The sequence below is a fragment of the Zalophus californianus genome, chromosome 9 (genome assembly GCF_009762305.2).
Source record: "Zalophus californianus isolate mZalCal1 chromosome 9, mZalCal1.pri.v2, whole genome shotgun sequence".
Classification (NCBI taxonomy): domain Eukaryota; kingdom Metazoa; phylum Chordata; class Mammalia; order Carnivora; family Otariidae; genus Zalophus; species Zalophus californianus.
In genome coordinates, this window is record NC_045603.1 from 17,165,891 (window position 1) to 17,193,261 (window position 27,371).

Here is a 27,371-nt window from a genome sequence, read left to right on the forward strand (position 1 = left end):
GTGTATGACATCAGAAAGTGGTCCAGTTTTGTTCTTTACATGTAGCTGTCCCATTTTCCCAGCACCATTTATTAAAGAGACTGTTTCCCCACTGTATATTCTTGCCTCCTTTGTCATAATTGACCATATAATTGTGAGTTTATTTCTGGGGTCCCCATTTTGTTCTGATTTATGTGTCAATTTTTGTGCCAGATCATACTCCTTTATAATTCAGGCAACATGCTTTCAACTTCCATGACTAAAGCTTTACTAATACTTAAGCTAACCTTTTCATTTTCCTTTTTCTCTCTTTCACTATATGCTAATTTTTAAAATTTTATTTTATTATGTTATGTTAGTCACCATACAATACATCATTTGTTTTTGATGTAGTGATCCATGATTCATTGTTTTCGTATAACACCCAGTGCTCCATGCAGTACATGCCCTCCTTGATACCCATCACCAGGCTAACCCATCCCCCACCCCCCCTCCCCTCTAGAACCCTCAGTTTGTTTCTCAGAGTCCAGAGTCTCTCATGGTTCATCTCTCCCTCCGATTTCCCCCCCCTTCATTTCTCCCTTCCTTCTCCTAATGTCCTCCATGCTCTTCCTTATGTTCCACAAATAAGTGAAACCGTATGATAATTGACTTTCTCTGCTTGACTTCTTTCCCTTAGCATCATCTCCTCCAGTCCCATCCATGTTGATGTAAAAGTTGGGTATTCATCCTTTCTGATGGCTGAGGAATATTCCATTGTATATATGGACCACATCTTCTTTATCCATTCATCTGTTGAAGGGCATCTCGGCTCTTTCCACAGTTTGGCTATTATGGACATTGCTGCTATGAACATTGGGGTGCATGTGGACCTTCTTTTCACTACATCTGTGTCTTTGGGGTAAATACCCAGGAGTGCAATTACTGGGTCATAGGGTAGCTCTATTTTTAAGTTTTTGAGGCACCTCCACACTGTTTTCCAAAGTGGCTGTACCAACTTATATTCCCACCAACAGTGTAAGAGGGTTCCCCTTCTCCACAACCTCTCCAACATTTGTTGTCTCTTGCCTTGTCAATTTTTGCCATTCTAACTGGTGTAAGGTGGTATCTCAATGCGGTTTTGATTTGAATTTCCCTGATGGCTAAACTCAACCATTCTCTAACACCATACACAAAGATAAACTCAAAATGGATGAAAGACCTCAATGTGAGACAGGAATCCATCAAAATCCTAGAGGAGAACATAGGCAGTAACCTCTTCGACATCGGCCACAGCAACTTCTTTCAAGATACATCTCCAAAGGCTAGTGAAACAAAAGCAAAAATGAACTTTTGGGACTTCATCAAGATAAAAAGCTTCTGCACAGCAAAGGAAACAGTAAACAAAACAAAGAGGCAACCCACAGAATGGGAGAAGATATTCGCAAATAACACTACAAAGTGCTGATTTCCAAGATCTGTAAAGAACTTCTCAAACTCAACACCCCAAAAAAACAAATAATCAAGTCAAAAAATGGGTAGAAGACAGGAACAAACACTTCTCAAAAGAAGACATACAAATGGCTAACAGACACATGAAAAAATGTTCATCATTAGCCATCAGGGAAATTCAAATCAAAACTATATGCTAATTTTTAACAAAGTTTAAATATATTGGCCATTCATAAAAAGTTACTCAGAAATTTCTTTCGATGGCTAGTTTCTTTAGCCAACTGAGAGAAAAGTACACTTTCTCAGAATTTTTTATTCTCATAAACAAGAAGTCAAATATTAAAAGACCACCTTAATTTAAGCACAGGTCAATTCTCAATTATAATGTCAAGTAAAATAATTTTAAACCTACCTTGAGAAGTTCAACAAGCCTGCATAATGCCTTAACTGAGGTTTTGGTCATTGGCTTTTGCACCGACATGTAGAGATTCATTGTGGTTTTAATAATGGTACTAATACTGTATGCATATAAGAAGCCCTATACAAAAATAACACTGATTATAATCACAAGAAAAAGTTTCATTTCTTCAACATTTCATTCTCTATGTAACAGTAATTATTCCTCAACTTGCCAGTAACTATTGTTTGTAAAGTTCATTTTAAAGTCTGCTCTTAAGATTTTTAAATACTTTTCCTCATACAATATACAGATGGTGAAGTTTCAATGCAACCCTGAAAAGTGTATTTAACCCATTACATGCCATAAATTTAGTGCTGTTGAAATTATGCTATATAATCACAGTTAAAGAATCTTCCCATTAAAAACAAACAAACAAACAAACCAACCCTTCAGAGAAATGATCTGAATGTCAGGAAGGTATCTATTCATCCGTATCTCACCTGCCAGACAAGAGTATAAAGACTCCTATCTGCTGCAGACAAAAGCTAAGGACTCCAAGGCACTAGGAATTGAAAAAGGAGAGCTGTTCTCTGGCCAATACACATACCGAAAAGTATTTCTCACTTCCAAGCCAATTCCCCCTTTCCTTTTCACCGAGGTCAATCACTGCTGTCCATCTGCTACCATGTGCCCTATGTTGGTCCTAATCAGACTTTTTCTCCTTCCAGCCCAATAAGAACAGATTTTCTCCTACCCTTCCATTCACAAAGGAAGCACACAGGTCTTGTGAGGTTTAAAAAATATTTTGAGTGCTAGCAAACCCAGGGAAATGGGATGGAATAAGAAAACAAGAAAAAGGATATTTATCTCTCAGATATATTTTCATTTAGATCTAAAAAAAACACATAGAAACATAATAATAAAGATTCTTTGGGTTTATCAAGGACCAAAAAAAGATACATGCATAGTTTAGAGATGAACCTAAACTATACCATTGTGGATATATCCAAGGAGCTGGGCAGAAGCCATATGGTAGTGATTCTCAACCTTCTTTCTTTTCCTCTACCACATGTGAGAGATAAAGCACTCTCCCATCAGTGACTCAATAAAGGAGGGATGGTCGATGTGGGTGGGAGGGAAGAGTTTCTCTGAACCAATAATAGCTCTGTGATAAAGAGATGTGCTAAATTAAAGAATAACAAATGAGAGAGAAGGTAGCATCCTAAGAAAGGTGACAGACAATAAGACTAAAGCTTGGCACATACACACAGGAAAGAGCCCCAAGTCTTACCTTGTTAGCTACAGGACTATTATACCAGACTCGGCCCTAACGCAACACTTCGAAAAGTTAAAAAGCAAAAACAAGGAACAGCAGAAGTGTAACTCGAAGGCAGGGAGAAAAAGGGAGTTTCTTTTTTGAGGGGTAATGGAGGAGAAAGAACTCACGGGTTGATATCACACCATTCCCAAATGGTCATTAATTTGTGAAAGATATATACAAAGAATGTCTTTTAAAAATCTAAATGGGGAGGGGAGAGGTCTAGGTTCTGTTTCTGTTAATGGCAGAATAAACAATTTGGACCAGTCCTCCTACAAAGAATGATGAGCAAATCTGGGCAAAACATTTTTTTAAATCTCTTAGAAGGCATCAAAGAACTACCACAAAGATAAGGAAATATAAGGCCCAAATCTAGAAGACAGAAACCCAGACAGGTGAGCCTGGCACTTGTGGCTGCCTTCCCTTAAGAGGCAGCTGCCTTTTCAGAAGCCAAACATTATCTTCCAACAACTCACAGAAAGGAAAGGGGGATAAAAATAGGAGTTCATGGCCCAGCAAAGAGGGATGGAGGTCCTGTAAAACCTAGGTTCTGGATTCAGATCCCGAAAAACTACCTAAAAAGTAAGGGTGAACTCAAAAAAACAGCCATCATAGGATTTAGGTCCCACTTCAAATCATCTCAATCAATGACTGGGTTGAGGTGATCTGGGTTGCTAGTTGTCCTAGACTAGCTGTACATCAGAAGCAAAGATTATTAAATCCTCTCTGGAGAAAAAAAAACAATATCCAGATCTTTCAATTATAGCCACAGTTTTTCATATACAATGTGCCATACATTATAAAAAATAACCAGGCATACAAAGCAGTAAGACATATCCAAAAACCAGAGAAACAATAGATAACAGAAATATCCAGATATTGAAATTATTAGACATGGGTTTCAAAATAATTATGCTGAGTATGTTGAAGGAAATGAAACAAAATTTATTCAGAAGAAGAACTGGAAATTATAAGAAACAAAAAGCTAAAAAGTAAAATAAGAATTCAGTAGACAGCTTAACAGTAGATTAGACACAGCGGAAGAGAAAATTAGAAAGAGAGCAAGAGATATAAGAAAACAGAAATAGCACTTGCAAAGTTAATGCCTGAGAATTTTCCACAAATTCCAGAAGCTCTACAAATCCCAAGCAGCACTGCACAAAGGAAACTACACCTAGGTACCTCAAAATAATATTGCTAAAACCAAAAAGTAAATCTTACAGGCAGTTAGAGAAAGACTCACCAAAAAAAGCAACAAAACTGGCAGCTGACTTCTCAATAAAAATAAAAGAAGCCAGAAGATGACAAAGGGCAGAGGAAGGTAAGGGATCCTGCCAACCCAGAATTCTGTATGTAGCAAAACTGCTGTCAAAAATGAAGTTGAAATAAGATATTCAGAGAAAATGTGGTGATAATCCACCATAAGAAAGACATTTTAAATGAAATACTAACAGGTATTCCACAAATAGAAGGATGGGGAGATGCAGGAAGGACAGAACAGATAAATATGTGGATAAAGCTAAATGGACCCTGATTATAAAAACAACAGCAGCAATAATACCACCTTGTGAAGTTTAATATAGAGAATAAAAATAAACAACAGCAGCAGAGCTGAGAAGGGGATAAATAGAACTAAGGTGGCTTAAGATCCTTACACTGTCTAGAAAGAGATAAAACTACTCATTTATTCTGGAGTTGAAGGTTAAATGATGCATCTAAAAATCTCTAGAGTAACAAGAAAACAAAGAATATAAAATTAAAAACCTAATATTGGGAGAAATAAAATGATTAAACTAATTCAAAAGAAAGGAAGGAAGGAAAAGAAAAGGGACACAGAACAAGTGAGACAAACAGAAAGCAATTAGTCAGGTGCTACTTTAAATCCAAATACACCAGCAATGACAGGAAAAATAATGAAAAGAGGTGCCTGGGTGACTCAGTTGGTTAAGCATCTGACTCTCTTGGCTTCAGCTCAGGTCATGATCTCAGGGTTGTGAGACTGAGCCCCACGTCGGGCTCTGCACTCAGTGCAGTCTGCTTGTTTCTCTCCCTCTGCTCCTCCCCCTACTCACGCACACTATCTCTAAATAAATAAATACATAAAATCTTTTAAAAAAATAATGAAAAAACAAAGACTGTAAGACTGGGGAAAAATTTATGCTGCTTCAGGAGACAAACATAAGGAGCCAAACAGGTTTCAAGTAAAAGGATCAAAAAAGACATACCATGTAGACCTTAACTAAAAGAAAACTGGTATAGTTATGTTACTATCACACACACAAGACCTATGACAAAGAACATTACTGGAGATAAAAGGGACATTTCATAATGATAAAAGGTTCAATTCACCAGGAAGATATAACAATCCTGAATATTATGCACTGACTTGGTCTCGAAATATATAAAACAAAAAACTGACAAAGGATAAACAGACAAATCCACAATGCCAATGAGAGGGTCTAACCCAATTCTCTCCGTAACTGATACAATATGCAGACAAAATCATTAACAAACATGACCTACTTGACATATACAGAACACTACAACCAACAAATGCAAATTACATATTCTTTTCAAGTATACAGGAAATGTTTACCAAAGTTGACCATAGGCTGGGCCATAATGCCAATCTCAACAAATTTCAAAATACCAAAATTACCTTAGTATTTCTAGATATTGATAATAAAAAAATAACTAAGAAATCCTATCTTTAGAAATTAAAAAATATCTTTCAAAATAACCCACAGACTGAAAAAGAAATCACAATAAAATTTCTTAAATATTTTGTACTAAAGGATAATGGAAATGCAACATATCAAAACCTATGGATACAGCAAAAAAGTCATGCTTTGAAGGGATTATAACCGCACGTATTAGAATATCTAAATTAATAAATCACACAGATCCAAACCTAATCAAATCGATTTGTTTTTAAAAATAAAAACATATCCTATCCTTTCCAGTTTTTGCAAAGTGTAACTTCTATACATTGGATTAACAAAGAAATGACCCCCAAAATATTCTAAGTAAGAAGATGCAACTACCTGTATAAAAACATTACATCTATTGGTGAGGTCTTCAGCAAATTTATCCATTCTCTGCTCTTTAGATAAAATAGATTCCATTTTCATCATCCATGAGCTCACAAAGACGTAGTAAGACTGTACATCTCTAACAAAGGAAAATATTGCGGTTACTCAGCACAGGAAAGAAAATTTACTTCCATTTCTTTCAACTGGTTGGGACAAAATATTTCCCTGCAGCAGCTACCTTTCCGGTTTTCAAACTATAGACATCCTACATATATATATAACGTACTCATTCAACAAATGTTTACAGAATGCCTACACAGGCTAGGCACTGTTTCTCAGTACTAAAAACAAAAGTTAGCAGTAAACAAAATGGATAAAAATCCCTGCCACAATGAAGCTTACATTCTAGAGCTGCATAATAAAGAAATCAATAATTAAAATCTGTAAGATGTTACATGGTATGCGCTATGGAAAAAATGCAGCTGGGAAAAGAGATAGGGACTTGAGTGGCAGATACAATTTTAAATACAGTGATCAAAGCAGGCTCACTGAAAAGATGATTTTGAGCCAAGATTTGAAGAAGATGAATGAGTAATCCATGTAAATATATGAGAAGAGAATTCTAGGAAAGTAGATAACAAATGCAGATGATCTAAGACAGGAAGTATGTCTGGCATGTTCAAGTAATAACAAAGAAGTCAGTTCGGCTGGAGGTCAGAGAGCAGGGATGAGAAAACAAAAGGAAATCAGAAGTAGAGGGGTTGGGGGGGGCAGTGTGGGAAAGGTGGGGAGGAGAACAGGATTTGTGTTAAGAATTATAGGGAGGATTTCAATGGAAAGCCACCAAAGGATCTGAGCAGAGTGACTTGATCTAACTTTGAAGAGGACCAATATCACCTTGGCTGATATTTTGAAAATAAACTATAAAGGGGACAAGGGTAATAGCAGGAAAATCACTCAGGGAGCTACTGTGATAGTGCAGAAGAAAGGGGATTACAACTTGAACCAGAATGGGAGACTGGAAGTGGTCAGAATCTGGATATAAAAGCTGCATTTACTGAATGCTTACTATATGCCAGCCACTGTTCTAAGTACTTTACACAAAGTAACTCATTCAATCCTCACATTAACCTTATGAGGTAGGTATTATGATCTCCATTTTATGGAAGAGGAAACTGATACACAGAGAAGTTAAATAACAAGCACAAGATCATACAACTGGTACATAGCCGAGCCAAGATATAAGTCCAAACCTAGGAAGTTCTCCCATCAGGAAAGACTAAATCAGTAACATAATTTTCCTACGCAGGCCAATTACAAATACTGAATCACTCTATCAGTGCATCTCAAATTGCTCAAGATGGGAACTTTTAGCCCAGAAGCTGTTCAATATACACTTTAAAGATTTAGTGTGGAAAAAAAATGAGCAATTCCCCTTTGTGGGATCTGACGTTACCAACTCTTTCTAAAAACCTCCTTCAGGTACGCCTGGGTGACTTAGTTGGCTAAGCCACTGACTCTTGATTTCGGCTCAGGTCATGATCTCAGAGTCCTGGGATGGAGCCCCACATAGGGCTCTGCACTCAGTGGGGAGTCTGCTTAAGGATTCTTTCTTCCTCTCCCTCTACCCCGCACCCCACTCCAGTTTGCTCTCTCTAAAATAAATAAACCTTAAACAAACAAACAAACAAAACAAAAAACCTCCTTCAGTCAGAGAAACATCTCATTACTGCCAGTCAGAATCAGCTAAAGGACAGGTCTCAGGGCAAGGGACTGAAGAGACTCATTTGATTGAGATCCGAATCCCACACTGAGGTTATTGCCAGTCATACTGCCAAGCAGTCTGACAATCTCAAGAACTCAGCCTAAAGAGGGATTACACCAAAATATTTCGTGACTGTCTTAAGGACGTAATACCCCAGCATTAAATCTCAAAAAAAATTCTGCTGAGCCAGGATTCCATTAAACAACACTGACACAGCTGTACTTTTGGCTTTGCCTCCAATGGTGCTAACATTATTTGACTTGTGGGTTATTATTTGACTTGTGGATTATTCAACTTAAAAGTGTGGAACACAGAGAAAGAGTAAAGTCCTAGGGAAATGCCTCCACTTTTGAGGAGGCTGTGATCAGTATTCTGCAGGGACAGACTATACAGGCAGGAATAGAAAAATCATAAGCAAGGACAGAAGGAAGAGGCCTAGATTATGGAGTGCTCCCTGACAGTAATCACTAACATTATGAAGAAGGCTAATAACACAAAGGCACTCACTCAGTTTTAGATCAGACTATGCAGAATAAAGCAGAGGTTTGCTTGTTACTCCACCCATCACTCCTACATCCAGACACCAGATGATCTTCATCTTTTGCAAATATGTAAAAATGAAACTGCTTCAAGCCTTAAAAAGCAAGTTAATTGACAAAGGGTACCCCAAAATAGCCAAAGGTCTGTCATATGGTCAGCTTCACTTCAAAGTACAAACAGGAAAAACACTAGTGAGAAAAAATTTCCTGTCCCAATATAAAACATGAAACAGTGTCAACACTTGTATGTCAACAGAGGTTTGAAATGAAGGTTCATATGAAAAGCAAAATGCAGCAACCAATCTATAAACCTTGGACCCCAGTCAAGAACGTGGCTGGGGCACTTGGCCAACTAGAGCCTAATGCATAGTGTGGGGACAGGGAAACTGTCCCCCACTGCTCTCTTCTCACTTGTATAATGAACTCTGGAACCTGACTGGGACAGCTCTTAGTAACTCCCTCAACTTTTCCTAAAACATTAGACAAAACTCATGCTGACCACACTGCCTCCCCTCTTCTGGGTTTCATTTCAGTAGAGTGAATTTTATGTTTCTTTGGGAGAACTGCAAGGAGACTGAAAAGGACACTATCCCTTTTAGCTCCCTGGAACTCGTGACTACGTATCTTTGGAATCAAGTAATTTAGAAACATAAAATGTTATTGTGGAGGGGGAGGGTCACTGAAAGTCAACTTATTTGGTCCTGCACCTGATAAGCCTCCCTTCAGCATCCTGGACTACTAGTCATCTACAGTCTACCTACACAGCTCTAGGGAAAGAGCGCATTACCTCTCAGAGCAGCCTACATGACTGCTGCAGACGCTCTACAGGATTGGTGCAGGTCTGCATGTTCTGCCACGCACTTGGCTGTGTGACCTGGCAAAGTTCATTTCTCTAAGCCTCATCTTCCTCATCTAAAAATGGGATAAAAATACTACTACTATAGAGTAGCGGTTAACAGCTCGTGCTCTAGAGTTAGGACTGTCCAGCTCTGCCACCTACTAGTTGCTTAAATTTGGGCAAGTTTAATCTACTTCAATTATCTGACCTATAAAATGGCCATAACAACAGTATCTACCTCATAGGATTCTCTGATGATTAAAAGAGATGATACATGTTAAGTTCCTGGAATAGTTTAGTTACTGGCTTATAGAAAGGACCAGGTTATTATTAGTTGTGACCTTTACTATTTTCCACATGAGAAGATTGTTACAGGGTTTGTGTAAGACAAAGTGTTTAAAGCCTTTAGCATAATGCCTGTTACAAAGAGCTCAATAATATTGGTGATTATTATTATCTGTCATCTTCATCTTTTGGTTCTAGTTCAACCTTCTGGAGCCACAGAGATCAAATCTGTTCCCTCTTCTACCTGAATGCCCTTCAAATATTTAAGGAGCTCACCATAACATTCCTCAGATTTCTCTTTTATAGGCCAAACTATATAGAGACTCTTCAAAGGGCATGGTTGTCAGGTCTTCTGACATATCGTGATCAGCTTCATTTAGGGTTGCTGTATTTTGTGTCCCTCTTAAAATGTGACACCACCAATGTGACCAATAAAAATTCAACAAAACTACCAATTCACATGGTGTAGATACTATAACTATCAGTTTCCATAACCCAGGAAGAGTTATTAATGTAATCCAAGTATGTATTGGCATTTTTAGCAACTACATCACACTGTTAAAGAATATTAAGCTTCTGATAATCAAAATATCCCTATCTTTTATTTACTGCTACTAAACCTGATCCCTGTCTCTCCATCTTATTGAATTCACTTCCTTAAATCCAAACTATGTCTTTTTCCCTTCTCAGGTCTGTTTTAAAATGTATGAAGAGAGCTATGAAATCTCTGCTGTGAGTAATCCTGCCTGAATTGAGTAACTGTCATTTTTTCACTGACTTTAATCACAGGACTTGGGAGTACTAAGAGATGCTTCAGGGGACTGCCTATATTCCAGACATACTCCTCCCCCCACATTCTTCAGTAGTGGCCCAATTTCCCCTTGATGGTCAAGATCAAAAGAAGATAAATTTCCCTATTACCTTTTAACCATGTCACAGATAAAAACTGTGTCCAGCACAGGGCCAGTGGCACAGTCCTGGTCCTGGGTCACTTCACTTAACATCTTCATTCAGGTCAACACATGATTTTGGTAGTGTACTCAAGAATGTGCAGTAAATTTAAATATTGAATCTAGGTGATGAGAACATGGGGGGCCTTATACTATTTTCTCTTATTTTGTGTATATTTGAAATTTTGCATAGTAAGACTTAGACAAAATATAAGAATATAACTTTGAGAAGAAACTAAAGTTAAAAGTGTTCTTTTAGGGAACAGGACTCAGGTACAGGGGGAAAGTGGGCTGGGGACAATTATTTTTCCCTTTAAACTTTTAGCACTTCTTGACTTTTTAAATATGTACATATATTACTTTCATAAAAATAAAAATTAAAAAAAAGGAGTACATCAAATTAAAATCAACTCCTCTAAAAACGATCACTGAATCATGGACACACAATATTTTTAATGTCATCAAATGACATCTACTGCAGGAACTTTACACAAAAAATATTTAATGTATCTGATAAAAAGTTGTGTATGCATATATGTGTGCAAATATATGTATATATGGATACATATGTACACACACATACATCTCCATAAAGTATAATTTTCCTACATCTTTAACAGAATTTAAACCTCAATCATTTAAAACAAAACAAAACAACTCCTAAAAAATAAGTCTCCTAGAGATTGTCCAACTTTTTCTCTGGTAATAAATATATTTGTTCTTATAATCAAATGTTTTCCACATATTTAGAGTCAATATAAGATCCAGGAATATAAAGTATCTAAATATTTTCATTGTGAGTACTTCTAAAACCTACTTGGTAAGTGATTGAGCTTTCTGCTGTAGGAAAGTATCTCTGTGTATTTTAATGGCTTGAAGACTTTTTCTGTCTAGAAGTTTGGCAGCTGCTGGTATTTTCTGGATCAAAAAATTATCAGGAAACCAAATAATATTAGCAGTTAGAGTGATGGCTGGTACCTGAAACAGTAAACGTAAGGAAGGGAAATTAATAAATGCAGGCTAAACAATAAGCTATTTAATAGTTCTACAATATGCAATGGAAGACAACTTATAATCATTAATAGATTATGAAACAAATTATCTTACTGTGGCACAATTAAGGCATTCCAATATCTGATGTGGAGCATGAAAATAATTTTATGCCTAAATACTAAAAATACACACACACACACACACACACACACTCTTACAGATTTTCAGATAAAAATATGCAAAAAGCAAACAGAAACTTGAATCCTCATGACTTTTACTTTTATTCTACATTAGTGAAAAAATAAAAGACCCAAGATGGCTGGGTGCTCATGGTCACATATCACTTGATTTTACACACAAACTAAATTTTCAGTTTTTAAATTGGATGTCACAGCATGGAAATAGCAAAGATGTAAAATCAATTTCAATTTTTTTTCTACTTCAATAATGAGAAAGAATGGCAAGAACAGGAGAACAGAAGAAAAAGAAGAGAAAAAAGGAGTAACAATAATAGGAAGTTAATTTACAGGAAAAAATCTGAAAAAACCTCCACAAACAGGTATTTATATGATGTGGAATTATGCACTACTTCCATTTACTGTATTACTTATTTCTGGAATGCGTGGTTTTTAAAAATGAATACTACAATATTATTTTTATAATTATTACATTACAAAAATTACTACTTTTGTAAGCAGGAATAAAATAATTTTTGAATATCCAATTTTATCCAAAATCTTTTTCATCTATTCAAATTGAAAAAAATAAAAGTTCCAAGTTCTTACCTTCTTACAAATGTCCAACAAAGACTTATAAAACTTTTTATCAATAGTTCGAAAAATTTGAAAATGCAGTACAAAAAGTCCACAAATTCCAACATACTTGTCTCTCTGGTCAATTTCAGAAGGTTCTCCTTATAAAACAACAGCATGAGAGAAAATTGGAACAAACACACTTAAGTTCTATGGTTCAAGGAAATGCAAACTTTAGCAACAAAAAGTTTAAAATGCATTTTACATTACCAAGTTTGGCTTCTACATTTGCAAAAATTGAGCGAATACTATGTGCAAATTCTTCAGCAAAAGTGCTATTTTTTGACACAGATACTCCTCCATTGAGAGAATCAAACTGCTGTTCTATACAGGCCTAAAGAGGAAACATTTAAAGAGAAATTTAGACCCTGAATAATAAACTATTAAACAGATTTAAATACAGAATGTGTGATAAACTTCTACGTTCATCATTTTAATTTTACTAACAAGGAGGCTCAAGTTTTTACCTTAATGTCATCTAATATCTAAATCCTTATGAATGGAAAATATGTATGTACGTACATATTTGAGTACCAGTTAGTGCAATAAAACTGAACTACAAATCCATTAATTTTTTTTTTTAAAGAATTTATTCATTTGAGAGAGAGAAAGCGAGCATGAGCAGGGCAGGGTGGAGGGAGAAGGAGAAGCAGACTCCCCGCTGAGCAGGGAGCCTGACTCAGGGCTCCATCCCAGGCCTTAGAGATTATGACCTGAGCCGAAGGCAAGAGGCTTAACCATCTGAGCCACCCAGGCGCCCCACAAATCCATAATTCTACATGAAGAGATATACACGGGGTTATTCAATGATGTATATAAGACATATCTGATGAAGCACTGGAAAACATGTTTTATTATTTTATTGTGCACTTTTAAGAGCAAATTTTTTCTGACTACAATTACTTTCCTAGCATTTTATTACAGCATGTATAGAAATGTCTCCTGGAGGGGCACCTGGGTGGCTCAGTCAGCTAAGTGTCTGACTTGGGCTCAGGTCATGATCTCAGGGTCCTGGGATTGAGGCCCATGTCAGGCTGCGCACCCAGCAGGGAGTCTACCTGTTCTTCTCCCTCTGCCCCTCCCCTAATGCTTGCACTCTCAGTCTCTCAAATAAATAAATAAATAAGATCTTAAAAAAAAAAAAATGTCTCCTGGAAAAAGAATCAAGGACAAAAAACTTACCTTCTGAATCTAATACACTAGCCATTAAATTGATATAAACAAGAGCTGGGATCGATCTGTAAAAATTGTGATCCTGAGCATAACATAATGTATAGACTTGTCAAATCAGTATGTCGTACACCTGAAGTTAACGTAACGTTGTGTGTCCACTATACATCAATTTAGAAAAAGAAACAAAACTGTGATTACGTAAAATGTTAAAAATAACCCTGAAATGGATTTTAAATATATTGCAATTTCTGACGAATACTACCCAAAGCAGTGCTAGCCAACAGAACTTTCTGTGATCACAGAAATGTTCTACATTTGTGCTGTCTGATACAATAGCTAGCCACAAACTAACTGTGGCTATTTTTCCCCCAGCTTTATTAAGATATCATTAATATATAACATATATAAGTTTGAGGTGTATGGTGCAATGATTAGATTATATACAGCTAGTAAGCACTTGAAAGTGGTGGGGAAAGTGAAATTTTATTTTTTCATTTCAATTAATTAAAGCTTTAAAAAGCTACTAAGTGATAGGAAGATACCTGGCCTGCACAAACCCAAATTATATTCCCTGACCCTAGGAAGAATTAAACAGATTTTTAAAGGTAGGATAACAAACCCAAATCTAGAGGTTAACAACAAACATTAACACAACTGCTTAGATCTTAATTCTTGAATAGTTTTATCTTTTTACGTAATTAAAAAAAAAACCCTTCACCCCCCAAAACAACAAGTACTATTAATTTTATTTGCTACTAGGTACTAAAATAATTATATTTTAGTACACTAACAATGTTTTAAACCCTTTAAGCCCCAGCACTTTTAAAGAACACATATTTCAACAGTATGCTATGAAAGCATCGTACTATAGTTCTGAGCTGGATCAACTAAGGAGCCCATTTAGGATAGCCTGATACAGCTCTCATACCTGAAATATCATTCCATCAAGTAATTGCCCTTCTAGCTTCAGCAAGAACTTTTCAAATGGCTTTAGTTTTTCTTCCTGAATTCCAAATTTTGAAGGATTGTGATGGACAGATTTCAGTAACCTTATGGAAGATTAGGAGAAAGACTTTCAATTTTCCTAATAAACTTTTCAATTGAAAATTTTCCAAGGAATCAAAATTTTATATTTATATTTCTTGTTTGGCTCTACACATTTGAAAATCTGAATAAAAACAATGCTAATATATTTAATTTTCTAATCATACCTTTTTATATCATCCTAAATTCAGGTATCTGGTACTCTCTAGATTCCAGATGAACAACATTAAGATGCCTCAACTAAAAAAGTCTAAGAATATACAATGAAATAAAAACAAGTTCAGGAAAAACAACTGTCACTTGAATAGAACCCTAGAAAAATTAATCTGAGTTCTAAGGTACTCAAATTAACATTCTACCATACTTTAAGAATTAGGAGGCTTCATACAGGTATACCATACTCTCAAACAAGTTCATCTGAAATTTAAAAATGGTTACCATATTCATAGAAACATTTGACATGAGATCCTTCTAAATATAGATCTCCAGGTCTTTTAAAAGATCTGCACTATTTACATTTATTTCCTTTTTACTAGTACATTAACTATACAAAATAAGAGATTATTTTAAACATTTTAATTGGCTCACCTTTTGTACATAGTCCAGTGCTCTTTCAATGTGACATGATTATCAATAATTTCATCCAGGGTAAGCAAAACTGTTAGCAGCTCTCCCAAGTGCTCATACATAGTCTGTCAAAAAACCTTTAATGGTTATCATTTAATCACTAGTTACAAGTTAAGCTTCCTGTGGATTTTTAAAGTTAAACACACTAGGCTAATTATTACTGAATTAAAGCACTGGATAAATCAGTTTATTAACATTCAGATGAAACTATTAATCCTCAGATGGAGTAAGCCTTAAATAGAGAAATGCTTTGCCCACTATATCATCCTTAATTGTGACTTTGCAGAATTGTTTCACGCTCCAAAGAGACCACTTAGAGAACCTGCACTGGGCCACTACTGGGAAAAACTAAGAGTTATACTGATAGTGGGTCAGTAATGCCTCATCAACTTCACAGATAAAAGAGAACAAAGGAAAAAAAAAATCATTTAAGAGTTTTGCTATAATTGTTGTACTCCCCAATCATATAAGATCCACAGCAAAATACAGGAAAAATTAGAGTTTTACAGATCAACTTAAATTACTTTTACCTGAAAATGAACTCCAGTTGTCTCTATAATTTTGGGTGCAATCCTGTAATAAAATAACATCCAATTAAAGAAACTTTTTTTTTTTTTTTTTTACCACAGTTCATTTTTATTTTGAGGAAAACACATAGCAGCAGAAGGTCCTGGGATTTTTAACACCTATGTATCTTTATTTAGGCTGTCATCACTAGAATTTCTGAGACCTTACTCCACTTTCCAAAGAAGAGAACTAACTTGTATACACAGAGTCAGGGCTATCCTTGCCTACACCTAACTCAATGGGTAGGGAAATGACAATATGTGGCCCATGAAATAATCCTAGTCATTTAAACCTAAAGGACTGAGTTTGGAATGGAGGTGGAAAAATAACAAAACTGGTATTTTTTTTTCCTAAACAGTTAGAATTTCTCAGTTTCCAACCATTTTGTTATCCTACCCAAACTGGCATTTGGAAACTAGTCAGGTTTATGGGAGTTCCCATTCCTACTGAAAAACAATGCATACAACCAACATTGTACTAAAGTCAAAAACCCCGAGATAATTCAATTTTATTTCCTAGACATCTTCTACTCAACAGTAAATTATTTAAAATAGTACTTGTATGTCAAAGCACATATAGATATTCCACAAGATAGAATATTTTAAAAATTAAATACAAAATATAAATTTCATCTTTCTTGGGCAGGGTGTGGTGGTGGGGAGTCCTCTTTGAATTACACATCAGGTACTGCAGGGGTTAGGGGAGCTATGCTCTCATTCCCTCCTGCTATGAGAACAGCCTCAGTGAAAGAACAGAACACAAAATAAACACCTGACTGAGGAGAAAAACATGAGAATGAGAAACAGTTACACAGTCTTCCAGTTCATAAAGAGAGTTAAGATGCAGCCTGGTACAGTAAGAACAACAATGAATGGACTGGTGATCAAAGAACAGCATCTAAATTGCTATGGAATCTTATACAATTCCTCTGGGTCTCAATCACTTCTCATAATTGAGAACCCCTTGTCATATAACTAAACAACGTTACTGTAAGATTATAATTAAATAGTAAATGGGGAAAATTCTAAGTATAGAGTATTAATCAAATGTGAGATGTTACTTTGTGGTCCTAAGAACAGTAATGGCTATGAAAATGTGATCATTTTTCCTGATTTAGAACAGTGGTTCCCAAACTTGGAAGATCATTTGAATAAAACCAAAATTTTTTCAGTGTAGATTCCCTGGTCCCACTCCCCCAGATAGTAAGCCAGGGAACAGTCACTATAAAGGAGAAATAAGGAGAGAGAATTTGGTACATCTTCTAATTCCATGTTAGCCTTTTCCTATATAATCAAATTTAAGTTTATTCTGTCAACATTCTTATTCAGACAGATAACTCATTCACCATGGCAGAAACTGTCTTATTAACCTATGTATTACACATTAAGTAGTGTTTGAAACATCATGAGTGTTCAAAGGATGGTGAATAAATGAATGTAATAATGAGTAAACAAATGAGCAAACAAACAAAAAACTATTTCAGGTAACTGGCTAGTTTTAGAAAGCATTCCCTGCACCTCTATTATAAATGCACAAAAATTTATAAAATCCATTACTTGTTACTGATATAGAGGGCAGCCAACTGATGGACTACGTTCATCACCACTTCATAGCACCTTGTAACAAAACAAGACAGTTCCTGAAATGACAAGTTGAGTATATGTTACATAGTTGCTTCTTAAATGTCACCATTTCTCAATTTTATGGTAACAATATTAAACAAAAGCAAAACAGTTTCCAGTTAACCTGCAGCCAGACAACTCCAAGCATCCAAGCAATCGATTCTTAACTCCTCTCCTGCATCACAAGGTCATTTCCACTGCTTTGTCCCCACAGCATTTCATTCATACTTCTATTTTAAGTCTTATGTTTTAGTTACTCATGTAATTCTTAAATGACAGAGACCATCTTATTCCTTCTTTAAATAGCCACTACTTCTCAATAAATTTCTGTCCTATTAAATGAATAAATAAATGAACATCTGAATGAAAAAGCTGAAAAGCTGCCAGTAGAAAGTAGGATAATGAGGAAAAAGGCTCTCCAGAAGTCACTCTGAAATAACTTCAAATGTGTATTACTTTTATCTATAAACAAGCCTGGCACACAGAAAGGGTAATATTAATTATTGCAGGAATATGTCTGTCATTAAATAATTCGATTCTACCATATCCCATACCTTCTGAAAATTTTTCAGAAGCTCTCAATGCTTAAAAAAAAAACAGCTTGTATCCTAAAGTATTCAAAATCTGATTAAACCTGTGGCTATTCTAAATTTTAAGTTCTACGAGGACAGGAATTTCTGTTGGTTTTGTGCACTGCTGTATCCCCAGCACCAAGAACAGTTCCTAACATATGCTAGGCTTCTAAAACATTTGTTGAAGGTTTAAAAATGAAATTTTATGCAGCTGTCGATGAGATCCAAAAACTATATAAAATGTATGAAAATGAAAATAATGCATTTCAATTTTAAATACCTCTAGTTTTACCTTTCTTATTAAACTTCTAAAAGTTCAATAAAAAGCAAAGAACAGAAAATTCAGATAGAAGGCACAAAGTAAAAAAGGCAGAAACAAGTCCAGATACATAACAGACTATTTACATAAGATAGAAATAGAATTAATTAGCCAATTAAAAGAGATTTTCAGACTTTCAGATTGCATAATAAAGCAAAATCCAGACACATGGTTTTAAAAAAATACAACTAAAACATAATGATACTGAAAGGTTGAAAGAATATAAAAAAATAAATTAAAAAAATGTAAACTAAAGCAGAGCTGGGGCAGTGAGATTAGACAAAATAGTTTGTTAGCATTATCACAGTTATTATATATGACATACATTTATGTAACTGCATATTATATAAAGCAGAGCTGGGGCAGTGAGAATATCAGACAAAATAAGTTTGTTAGCATTATATATGATATACGTTTACATAACTGCACATTATATACATAATTATAGTTTAACAGGGTCACCACATAATAATAAAATATTCAATTTATAAAGAATGATTAACAATTCTAAACTTGTACGCACCAAACAGAATATCCTGAAAATAAGAAATGCGAAATTTGATAAAACTAGAGGAAGAAATTGACACATTCACTGGGACCTGCAAATTACATTTCTTAGACTCCTGCCAGTAGGCATCCTGTTAGGTTCTGCCAACAGGTGGCACTAAAAGGACACTAAAGGCAGGAAAAGGACATCCTTACTACTTCTTGCTGTTTTTATCAGCATAATAAGAGTTCACCCCAGCAATGGCAGTTTGCTCCACCTCCAGCTTCTTTCAGCACTCCAGAACTAACCTTGTATTGCCCTCTCACTGGTACCAGCCTGCTAGGCAGCGCTGCCTCCATAGGTATGAGCAGTAACTACACGGGGCTCTTGCTCATAGCTCCCAGAGTCTGGTAACCCCAACTCTTTCCCCCTTTTTTTCCCCTTGATGTAGAGGTGGTATCTGCTTCCTCTGGATGACCTCACTATCCTCTTTTCTTTCAGCCCTCCAACTCTTATATAACCAATCCTCTATATCAAATCTCCTCTTTTGAAATACTGTGATTTGTTTTCTGAACTGGACCCTGACTGACACATACCATAATAGAGATCGAGTTCAACAAAATGCTCTCAATTACAACAAGGAGACAAAAAAAGGTAGTAAAGATATAAATGAGCTGAACAATATATTAGTATGTTTAATTAAATGAAATACATCAAATCGTGAACCTAACAATCAGGAGGTAGGCGGAATTAGGGGTATTTTTTTCCTTATCTCCAATTTTTGCTTTTGTCATATGGTACTAGCATTGCTTTATAATGGAGAGAGAAGAAAAAGGAAGTTCTTTCATTTTTTTGACAAAACTAAACCAAAGATCTAGAATAACTAAAACTGCAGTGATGAAAACATCTGATTTGATCTGATTGAAACATGTGGTTAGAAGCACTGAGTGCTATTTTTAAAAAAACCTTATCATTGCTCATGTACTAGCGTAACCATCTCCATTAACAACTTTTTCTGACATAAATTATCTTTTCCTACTTGGCACGAAGTTTAAATTATTTTTTTTTAAAGATTTTTATTTATTTATTTGAGAGAGAGAATGAGATAGAGAGAGAGATCATGAGGGTCAGAGGGAGAAGCAGACTCCCTGCTGAGCAGGAAGCCCGAGGCAGGACTCAATCCCAGGACTCCAGGATCATGACCTGAGCCAAAGGCAGTCACTTAGCCAACTGGGCCACCCAGGTGCCCCTTAAATTATTTTAAAAGGCATAGTGACAAACTGTCCACAAATGAAATTATTTAAAAAAAAGAACCAAACTTACTTTGAGACCTTATTTCTGTAAAATGCTATGAAAACCTTTCAGGAATTAAGATCTCTTTAACTATAATCCAATGCCAACTAAGTGTCTTACCCTTCAAAGTACACATTCTTAGCATTTGAAGGTTTCAGAAATCTTTTTTAATTGTGTGTAATTTACCCAAACTTAAAAAAATAACAATAAAAAGTAAAAAACAGTTACCTGTAAGAATGAAATAAATCTTCCCATTTGAATTTGGCAATCACCTTCCACCATGCTGGAATCTGTAGCTTTAAAAGGTAACATGAAGAATCGTATTTCAATTTTTTAATTTGAACTTAGTCAAGACCCAAAAAGAAAAGTAATTTTTATTCATTCGTATATGTTCTAATCTGCGTAGTAATGAAAACAGAATTTTTATACTGAAACATGAGACAATCATTTATCATTCAATTAAAAGTAACCATCTGTTTCATTATTTAATGAATTCAAGGAAAATCCTTATCTAGCCACAGTGCTTTGTAACTTATAAAAATACCACAAATAGATTTTAGAGAATTTGCTGCTGCTTCATCGCTCAGGCTTATTCCACCTGCTTATCAAACACGTAAACCAACAAAAAATCTGAATGCTTATTTTCTCACAGTAATACATTATATAATCATGGTAGTCCTGGAATGAAGTTAAGTTTTCAATCTCAAAATCTCAACCTCAAAAAAGGTATCATGACACTACAATATAAAATTTTAAAACTTACCTCCTTCTCCATAAAACAAGAGACCATTATAGAATTTAGTTTCAGCCTGTTTAAAAAAAATTTTTAAATAATTTTAAAGGTTGCTATCTTGTTTTTAAATTCCTAGGCTCTCTTAGTTATCCATATTTAATAATCAGAGGACTAGATCACACATACAAATTCATTTAAATTCAAAAACTGCTTACAAAACAGGTAAATTCAATCTTTAGAGTGCCAAAGATAGCACTGATACTCCAAGTTATTTCTTAATTTCTTTACCCCTGCCTTTGTCTTTTCTGACCACTCTAATTGTCCCACATCCTCCCACTAGTTCATGGGAGATATAGAAAGCACAGGGCACCTGGGTGGCTCAGATGGTTAAGGGTCTGCCTTTGGCTCAGGTCATGATCCCAGGGTCCTGGGATCGAGTCCTGCATCGGGCTCCCTGCTCAGTGGGGAGCCTGCTTCTCCCTCTGCTTCTCTCTCATGAATAAATAAAATCTTTAAAAAAAAAAAAAAAAGCAACCACGTAGTATCAAAAAGATACAGAAAAAAAGAGGAAATTTACCAACTTCTATCAGAGTTTTAATGACCCATGGCTAAGAAAATGCAAAACATATTAAAAATTCAAAGCTTTTTTTAAAAAATCAGTTATATTTATTGTATCTAGGGACGCCTGGCTGGCTCAGTCAGTAGAGCATGAGACCTGATCATGAGTTCAAGCCCCATGTTGGATATGGAGCCTACTAAAAAGAAAAGAAAAAAAAAAGTAAAAAATCACTTATATCTAGAAAGCCAATATATATGGCAAATAACACAGACTTTGAAGGTAAATAGACCCAGACTCGAATAGTTACTACCAGTAAAACGTTAGGCAAGAGACTCTTTAAGCCTGTTTCCTCATCTATTCCTCACGTTATCTGCCTCTCATTCTAAGTATGAACAAGGTTAGTATGGTGTCTGGCACACAGTAAGTACACTCAGTGAATGGTAATCACTATTATTAGTGTTAAATAAACAATTCATTCAGCACGCAATAAATCTTTTGTACACTATACATATAAGCACATATTTGCTTTTAAATGTTTTTAACAACTTAAGAGTACAAATAATTACCTCATACTTTAATTTCTTGATTTCACAACAAAGTGCAGCATAAACAGTGATGACTTTGTTCAAGACCTAGTTTCATGAGGAAAAACATAAATAAAAAGGTAAGTTATGGCAGATAACTAAAGCATTTAAAAAATAGATTTTTAGGTTTAGAAATCTGTACCTTGTTTTCAGTCTTTATGAGTTCCAAAAGGGAAGACTGTTCATAAGGCAAAAGCTATAGAGACAAAGGGAAAGAATATTTTTTAATTTGAAAAAAACAGTGAAATTTTAAATATTCAAACAGAGGCTAGCTCTATTCTATTTAAACTTGTGTTGGACCCTGTACTTAGCACTACCAGATGGGGATGGACTGCTAATTGGTATAGGATTTCTTTTGGGGGTGGTGAAAATGCTCTTAAATTGAGTCTGGTGGTGGCTGCACAATTCTATGAATACACTAAAAGCCAAAGAATTATATATGTGAGAATTTCAAGAATATGAGGCATGTGAATTTCAAGAAAACTGTTACTAAGTAAGTCAATATGTAACTCAGGACAGTGTCTAATACATAATAAATGTTCAGTAAATGTTAATTATTATTTAAGTGGTAACAGTCTAGTTTCAAAGATAAAACAAGATAGAATGATCTCAAAATGGAACAGAGGAGTGACTTATTTTATTTTATTAAAGATTTTATTCATTTATTTGAGACAGAGCAAGAGCGAGCATGAGCAGGGGAGGAGAGGGAGAAGCAGGCCCCGCCCCGTGAGCGGGAAGCCCAACACAGGGCTTGATCCCAGGACCCTGGGACCACGACCTGAGCCGAAGGCAGACGCTTAGCCGACTGAGCCACCCAGGCTCCTCAGGAGTGACTTATTTCATACATTAAAAAATTACTCTAAATAAAATTCTACTACTGAAACTAATATTACAGTATATGTTAAATAACTGGAATTTAAATAAATACTGAAAAAAAATGAAAAATAATTACTCCCATATTGAGATACCCTAAATGGCGTAAGGGAAAATGATGGAATCTATATCTTCATTAGACTATGAGTGAGATGGATATATGTGTTTGACAAAAATTCAATGAACAGTATATTGTAAATCTATGCATTTCACTATATGTAAGATAATCTCAATAAGGAACAAAGTTTGAATATTCTATTCCAACCCTCTTCATTTTCTTGATGAAAAACAAAGGCTACCTCAAAAGTTTGTTATTCATTAAAACAAAAACAAGATAAGGAAATTAACAATTTTTCTCCAAGTTTCTTTTGGTTCTCTAGAGGCCAAATAATAAAAATATACAGTTGACCTTTGAACAACACAGGTTTGAATGGCATGGGTCCACTTACATGCAGGTTTATCTTTTTATAAATACAGTACAGTACTATAAATGTATTTTCTTTGTGATTTTCTCATAACATTTTCTTTTCTCTAGCTTACTGTAAGAATAAAGTTCATAATACATATACGAAATATGTGCTAATCAACTGTTTATGTTATTGGTAAGGCTTCTGGTCAACAGCAGGCTATTAGTTAAGTTTGGGGAGTCTAAAGTTCTATGTAGATTTTCAACTGCATGGGAAGTCAGCACTCCTAACCCCCACATTATTCAACAGTCAAATGTATATTCCATTTTTTAAAATTGTTTTCAAGATAACAGTATGTCCTGAAAATGTATACATAAATTAAAAATAAAACAAAATCAAACCTTTAATGCTATTGGATCGAGATTGAAATCCCAAACATCACCAATTGAATCATCCAGTGCATCTTCAATTCTTCTCAATTGAGATGTATATTCCTCAAGAAATTTCCCGTAATTCTTAAGCTGGACCTCAGCATGAATTTCTAAATTTAAATTTTAAAACAGTATGTAAGAAGTACAAGTAATAAATTACAGGACATTTACTTCAAAAAATCTCAAAACTCACAGCAAGGTAGTTACTAAGCATTTTTAAATATATTACTCTGGAATGTCTGGACTTCTTGAAAATAAAGTTTCAAAGTTAAACAATAATTCAGCTTTTAATCTTTTCCAAATAATAAAATAATTTTAAAAGCTATAGATGTTAACCATATACAGCAATACCACATTTAAACTATAATTTTAAAGTACTATGAAAAAATTACTATCCCATTTACCCCCTAAGGTAGGGCTTTTAAACAATCTGAATAATGCCTTAGACAACTCAACATCTTGATTCTATGTTTTAGTCATAAATAACTTCTTTGGGGGGAAAAAAAAGACCTGAATCAAGTATAAAAATCTGTGTTGTCATAGAAGCAAAATTTAAAAACATAATTCTTAAGTCTCTGTAGTGTAAACTGTCTAAAAATACATCTAAATATTGGGTTTTTTTTAGATTTTATTTATTTGACAGAGAGAGACACAGTGAGAGAGGGAACACAAGCAGGGGAGTGGGAGAGGGAGAAGCAGGCTTCCCGCTGAGCAGGGAGCCCAATGCGGGGCTCGATCCCAGGACCCCAGAATCATGACCTAAGCCGAAGGCAGACGCTTAACGACTGAGCCACCCAGGCGCTCCCATCTAAATGCTATTTTTAAAACGGGTTTTAGCCCTGCTTTATCATAATGAATGTTATTTCTGTAATGCCCAAAATTTACCAACATATTTTAATTATTTAACTATCATAATAAGAGTTGGAAAAGCCAGTAAAGAACACTGAGTACAGAATACTGTGCTTATGGAAAGAGCCCAGATGTCCATTGACAGACGAATGGATAAGGAATATGTGGTGTGAATGGATAAGGAACACACACACACACAATGGAATATTACACAGCCATCAAAAAATGAAATCTTGCCATTTGCAACGACGTGGCTGGAACTAGAGGGTATTATGCTAAGCGAAATAAGTCAATCAGAGAAAGACAAGTATCATATGATCTCACTGATATGTGGAATTTAAGAAACAAGGCCAAGGATCATAGGGGAAGAAAGGAAAAAATGAAACAAGATGAAACCAGAGAGGGAGACAAACCATAAAAGACTCTTAATCATAGGAAACAAACTGAGGGTTGCTGGGGGTGTGGGGGGGAATGAGGTAACCGGGTGATGGACACTGGGGACAGTATGGTTGTAATGAGCACTGGGTATTATGTAAGACTGATGAATCACGGACCTGTACCCCTGAAACAAATAATACATTATATGTTAATTGAATTTAAATCTTAAAAAAGAATTAAAAAAGAACACTGTGCTAATATTTACAAATTTACACATTAAATAGATGACTCTAAGGAGTCATTGGAATAAACTGGACAATAAAAGTATGTCTAGTCATCAAAGTTAATTAAAGGAAATATTCTGGGCCCCTGGGTGGCTCAGATGGTTAAGCGTCTGCCTTCGGCTCAGGTCATGATCCCAGGGTCCTGGGATCGAGTCCCGCATCGGGCTCCCTGCTCCTTGGGAGCCTGCTTCTCCCTCTGCTTCTCTCTCTCTCTCCCTCTCTCTCTGTCTCTCATGAATAAATAAATAAAATCTTTAAAAAAAAAAAAAAGGAAATATTCTACCATACACATAAGAATTCACTATTCCAAAGGCAGCAAATCCAGTTTCTTTTATTGATGTGAATAACTATTCAGTCATTGTTGTCTAAAAAAACTAAAATTTTTCTCTCCTCAAATCAGCAGTGCAAAGCAATTCTAAGATAAAATATGCTCTAAGGATGAAGACCTAGCTCTCCACTCTCCCTTATTTTGCAACTAATGCTCTGAATCAGGTGGATCAGTTCATTAAGGTTGCTATCTCATTATAGCAGTAACCTAAGCAATTCTGGAAGATGGTCTAGATAGGATTCATAACACAAAAATCAACGAAAACCAGACACACAGAACGGATGGGAATTCTTGTCTTCCCTAGAGCTTAAATTAAAAAACTGAGAAAGATTCTTGAAATCCCAAGCACATGCTTAATTCTCAATTACATGGGAAATAACCAAAGCTGCATTTTACCAGCAAATGAGTTCTTGATGACAATGCCAGAAAAGCATGCTGGCATTCGTCTGTTTGGGAAATCACAAAGTAGCAGGCAGGAGAAAATCTGCAGTACCATTAAAGGTCCTTGCTGATAAAATAATGAATAGCTGTATAATTAGTAAAAGTTACAATAAAAAGATTTGAAAATAAGGAATCCATGGTGATTCCTCAAGAGTAAAATTCCAAAAACCTATTCACAGGCTCATCTCTACATTTTTTGTTATCTTTGTATCCCTAATACCTAGTACAGTTCCTGGTATGGTCTGTTGACTGAATCGGATCATTCTACTCTCAGTTGAACCATTTTCAAACCTACCAACATATTTTCATTACAATTTTTTGAAGATACTAGAGTAGGGGACCTCTGTCCATAAAACCCCATACATGACAAGGTGCCATTCACTTTATAACAATAAATACAGAATCCTCTCCACAAAAAAGTTAAAGGACTTTGTCATTACCACCAAGATTTTTTTTAATCCTGCGTAAGAGCTAATAACTTTAGGAATGTTTTATGAAAAACTGCAAATCATCATGAATTAAGCTCATGCTTCTCTGAGAGGCTACTAAAACCTAATTACATGTAAGTTTCTACACATGATTCTTTCCAAAGTTAAGCAAAATTCACGTGTAATTTTTAAAAACTGCATTCACCTTTTGGGAAAACAGCGTAAAAAAACAAATTCACAAGCAGGTCCCAATCTCTATCACTTAAACAGATTAATATCACTAGAGATAAACAGATTATCGACTTGTACTAATCTTAAGTAGAGTTTCACTAAAATAATTATTTGGTCTCTTTTGCTGCATGGAACTTAATCTTGTACGGTTTTTTGACTTCTAAGTTCAAAATGAAACGATTCGATTTTATGGAGTAAAAGTTGCTTAATTTTTGAAACCTTTCTAGGTGCAATGGAAGCTCTCTGACACCCCTGAAAAACACCACTTATCGTAAATAAAAGGCATGGAAGGAGATAAGCTGACATTCGCTTGTTTATTTTCCCCGTGTCGAAGAGTGCTTTTTCCCTATCTTGTCCGTTGTACGAATATGCATAATACTCAAACTTCCAAAAGTTGATTGGAGGAAAAGTAGAAAAACAGGAAAGCGAAAACAGGAACCCGGACCTCTGCCGGTTCTAGAACTGAACGCTCCGCACAGGTGGCGAAAGCCCCGAGAGGCCAGAGGCAAGGCCGACCTCGGCTCCCCGAGCTGCTGGGCCTCTCTGGGCGCGCCCCGCCCGCCCCAGGCTGCAGACAGCGGACGCCGCGGCTCCCGGCACCACGGGCTCCAACGGAGAGCCGCCGCCCCGGACGCCGAGCCCTGCCTCGGCCGGCATGACCCACCGCCACCGGGACCCCAACCCCGAAAGTAACGTTCGAAAGCGCGTCCCTCTCGCACCCCAAGGGGCAGCAAGTGTCCCGAACCGGACGGCTGCGCAGCGACCGCGACGCAGAGCCCTTCCCGCAGGAGCGCTGCCG

At 35.8% G+C, this 27,371-nt stretch overlaps 1 protein-coding gene across 3 annotated transcripts in view; it reads right to left on the reverse strand.

Moving 5' to 3' along the window:
* Positions 1 to 27,371, reverse strand: part of WASHC4 (WASH complex subunit 4) — an 86,486-nt gene that overhangs the window by 58,914 nt on the left and 201 nt on the right. For all 3 annotated transcript variants that reach the window (XM_027594925.1, XM_027594924.1, XM_027594923.1), the window contains exons 2-15: positions 23,604 to 23,743; positions 22,065 to 22,118; positions 21,905 to 21,970; positions 20,810 to 20,855; positions 20,275 to 20,342; positions 17,310 to 17,392; positions 15,717 to 15,759; positions 15,148 to 15,251; positions 14,444 to 14,564; positions 12,553 to 12,676; positions 12,316 to 12,443; positions 11,355 to 11,515; positions 6,173 to 6,299; positions 1,823 to 1,948 (exon numbers count right to left, since the gene is read on the reverse strand). In XM_027594925.1, coding sequence (XP_027450726.1) covers positions 1,823 to 1,948; positions 6,173 to 6,299; positions 11,355 to 11,515; positions 12,316 to 12,443; positions 12,553 to 12,676; positions 14,444 to 14,564; positions 15,148 to 15,251; positions 15,717 to 15,759; positions 17,310 to 17,392; positions 20,275 to 20,342; positions 20,810 to 20,855; positions 21,905 to 21,970; positions 22,065 to 22,118; positions 23,604 to 23,743 — 1,391 coding nt within the window. The remainder of the gene's footprint in view (positions 1 to 1,822; positions 1,949 to 6,172; positions 6,300 to 11,354; positions 11,516 to 12,315; positions 12,444 to 12,552; positions 12,677 to 14,443; positions 14,565 to 15,147; positions 15,252 to 15,716; positions 15,760 to 17,309; positions 17,393 to 20,274; positions 20,343 to 20,809; positions 20,856 to 21,904; positions 21,971 to 22,064; positions 22,119 to 23,603; positions 23,744 to 27,371) is intronic.